The 2700-nt window shown below is 41.4% G+C and overlaps 1 protein-coding gene across 1 annotated transcript; it reads left to right on the forward strand.

The window, feature by feature from the left end:
* The first annotated feature begins 807 nt into the window (after positions 1-807).
* On the forward strand, positions 808-2364 carry LOC134049647 (thymosin beta-12-like). The gene is made up of 2 exons (XM_062502216.1): positions 808-907; positions 2327-2364. The coding sequence occupies exons 1-2, from the start codon at positions 808-810 to the stop codon at positions 2362-2364; spliced, it is 138 nt and encodes a 45-aa protein (XP_062358200.1).
* The last annotated feature ends 336 nt before the right edge of the window (positions 2365-2700 follow it).

Below are 2700 nucleotides of genomic sequence, written 5' to 3' on the forward strand. Positions count from 1 at the left end.
AATGAAATCTGATTTTCTGCAGGAAGGAAAAAATATAATTACATCAGCCATCTCCAGGCCAAGCCTTGCCTTGATGGGAACCTCCACTGAAATAAAGGGAATAACATCCAGGCTGGATTTTAACTTGAATTTCTTAATAGAAAGATGAATTGCATTAGGAAAGTTTTGACAGGTGAAATGCTGGTATGCTTTGTGGATTTCTCTTTATTAAAATAGAGTATAATCAAAGCCATTGAGCTGTGACTGGGATATGGAGCAAGAGCAAACAAAGGGCTGGGGGAACCAGTCCTCTATTGTTACGCTCAAGTGTCCGCAGCAGCTCAGGGGATGGAAATACTCGGTACAAGGGGCTCAGAATGAAATACAAATCCTATTAATTCAAAGAAAATAATAATTGAAGCTCTTTGTTCCTATTGGATTGGGAGTTTATTGTAGATTTTCCAGTCAGCAGCATTTCTTAAAATACAGGTTAATGTCAGGGGGCACTGTGAATTACTGGCAATTAATCATTGTCTCTTTATTACTGTTTATTCTTGTTGCCATGTACAAAATAAGATTTTTATAAATTTCATCTAAGAAATCTAGAGAAAAATCTATTTATGTGTTTCTCCTTTTGCTCTGAAAGAGCCAAGCCTCAGGGAAAGGTCCCAGACTGAATGTTAGGTTTGTGGGGGGTTTTGAATAAACATTTTTATGGTATTTTCATATTTTTTCTCTTGAGGAGAAAATGCTTTGCAGATGGCTGATATCACAGCACTAGCTAATGAAACCATGGGTGTGTTTTCCCTTTCTTTGTCAGGACCCATCATGTCCGACAAACCAGATTTTGCAGAAATTGAAACATTTGACAAGACCAAGCTGAAGAAGACAGAAACCAGAGAGAAAAATCCACTGCCCACTAAAGAAAGTAAGTGTTTATGAGGCTATTTGAAGTATGAGTAGCAAGGACATAATCCATATTGCAGTTCATATGCAAAATGAATACTAATCACAGGATTACAGGCTCAAACTCATCCCTGACTTTAAGTGGGGATAATACTAAGACTCTATGCCGGGCTTTCAAGGATATCAGTAATTATAACCAACAGTGCATTTTGTCTGAAAAACCCTTTCTGATGGGATGGCTCTGCTTCCACTGAAAGCAAGACCAGTGCTCCCACTGGGTGATGGTAAAGGATCAATCTGTTTGTAATTACTTTGTTACCAGCCCCTCTGGAGGCACAGGGGAACCTTTGCCCATCCCTGGCAGGCCAGGCAGCATCCCCCGAGGGTGCCCAGGCTCTGGATTTAATGTTATCAGGCGGATGAGCTGCTGCCTCCCACTGGTACCTGCTGTCAGCCCTGGGCGGGAGACCTCCAGGCACCTTCTCTGGGAATAAGGCTGCAAACAAACCCATCATCATCCTCATCTAACAGGCAATCTCCCTCAGAAAAGCCCCCCTGAGCTTTTCTCATGCAGGATCTTCTCCCATATGCACTGTGCACAGGGAGACAGATAAGGCTGGGATTCATGTTCAGCTTCAGATATGAAAGGAGCATTTGGAGCAGATTTTGTGAGCCGTTTCTTTCAGAAGAGTATTGCTAATCACTGTAGATGTGTGTGCTGATAGCCATGCACACACACAGTCCCTCAACATTAGATACCTGTTTTTTTCCCCTGTTTTATTATCCTTGCTAATGTTAAATCTGTAAATACAAGAGGAGCTTTGCACACCATGAACTGCTCCCTTCTAGCTATGCAGATGTGGGAATGAGTTGTCATTTTCAGGATGATCAAAACAACTAATTATGGATGTAACCCTTCTCTGGCTTTAAGCATGACCACAGAAATCAGTATCCTGCAGAACCATTATCATTGAATCACAGAATGGTTTGGGTTAGAAAGGATTTTAAAGATCATCTTGTTTCAACTCCATGCTATGTGCAATGACACCTCCCACTAGACCAGGTTTCTCCAAGCCCCATCCAACCTGCTCTAGAACACTCCCAGGGACAGGGCAGTCACAGCTTCTCTGGGAAACCTGTGCCAGGGCCTCACTCACAGGGAAGAATCTCTTTCTCACATCTAACCTAACCCTGCCCTCTGTCAACATCAAGCCATTCCCCATTTTTCTGTCACTTCAGGCCCTTGTCCAAAGTCCCCCTCCAGGTCTTTTGTAGCTCCTTTAAGTGCTAGAAGGGGTTCTAAAGTCTCACCAGAGCCTTCTCCTCTTCAGGCTGTACACCCCCAAAATTCCCTCAGTCTGTCTCCATAGGAAGGCAAAGTTTATTGTTCATTAACAATAATGTTTACTGATGGTGTTTTTGTTTCCTGTTTTTCTGCCAGCTATTGAACAGGAAAAGCAAAGTGAAAGTACAGCCTGAGTATAAAATGGAAGATGTGACTGCTGCTTCTTCAGTGGGGTTTTGGCTTCTGAGTTGGGTTGTTGTTTTATTTTGTCCCTCCCACCCCATATTTGTTGCCCATTTATTTTAGGAAACATTTGTTAATTTAATGGTCCCTGGAAACATTTGTTTTGTGTTTGTTGAAGAATATACTATGTATTTCTACTAAAATTATAATTCCAAATTGTGTATTAACCCCATTACTTGGCAAAAAAAAAAAAAAAAAAAAAGCAATTTGCATAGAATTGTTTTCCTAAACCTCACAATAAACAGGTTTCTTCTGACCAACTGTCTTTGAGCCTTGCAGTAATCAGG

The sequence above is a fragment of the Cinclus cinclus genome, chromosome 14 (genome assembly GCF_963662255.1).
Source record: "Cinclus cinclus chromosome 14, bCinCin1.1, whole genome shotgun sequence".
NCBI lineage: Eukaryota > Metazoa > Chordata > Aves > Passeriformes > Cinclidae > Cinclus > Cinclus cinclus.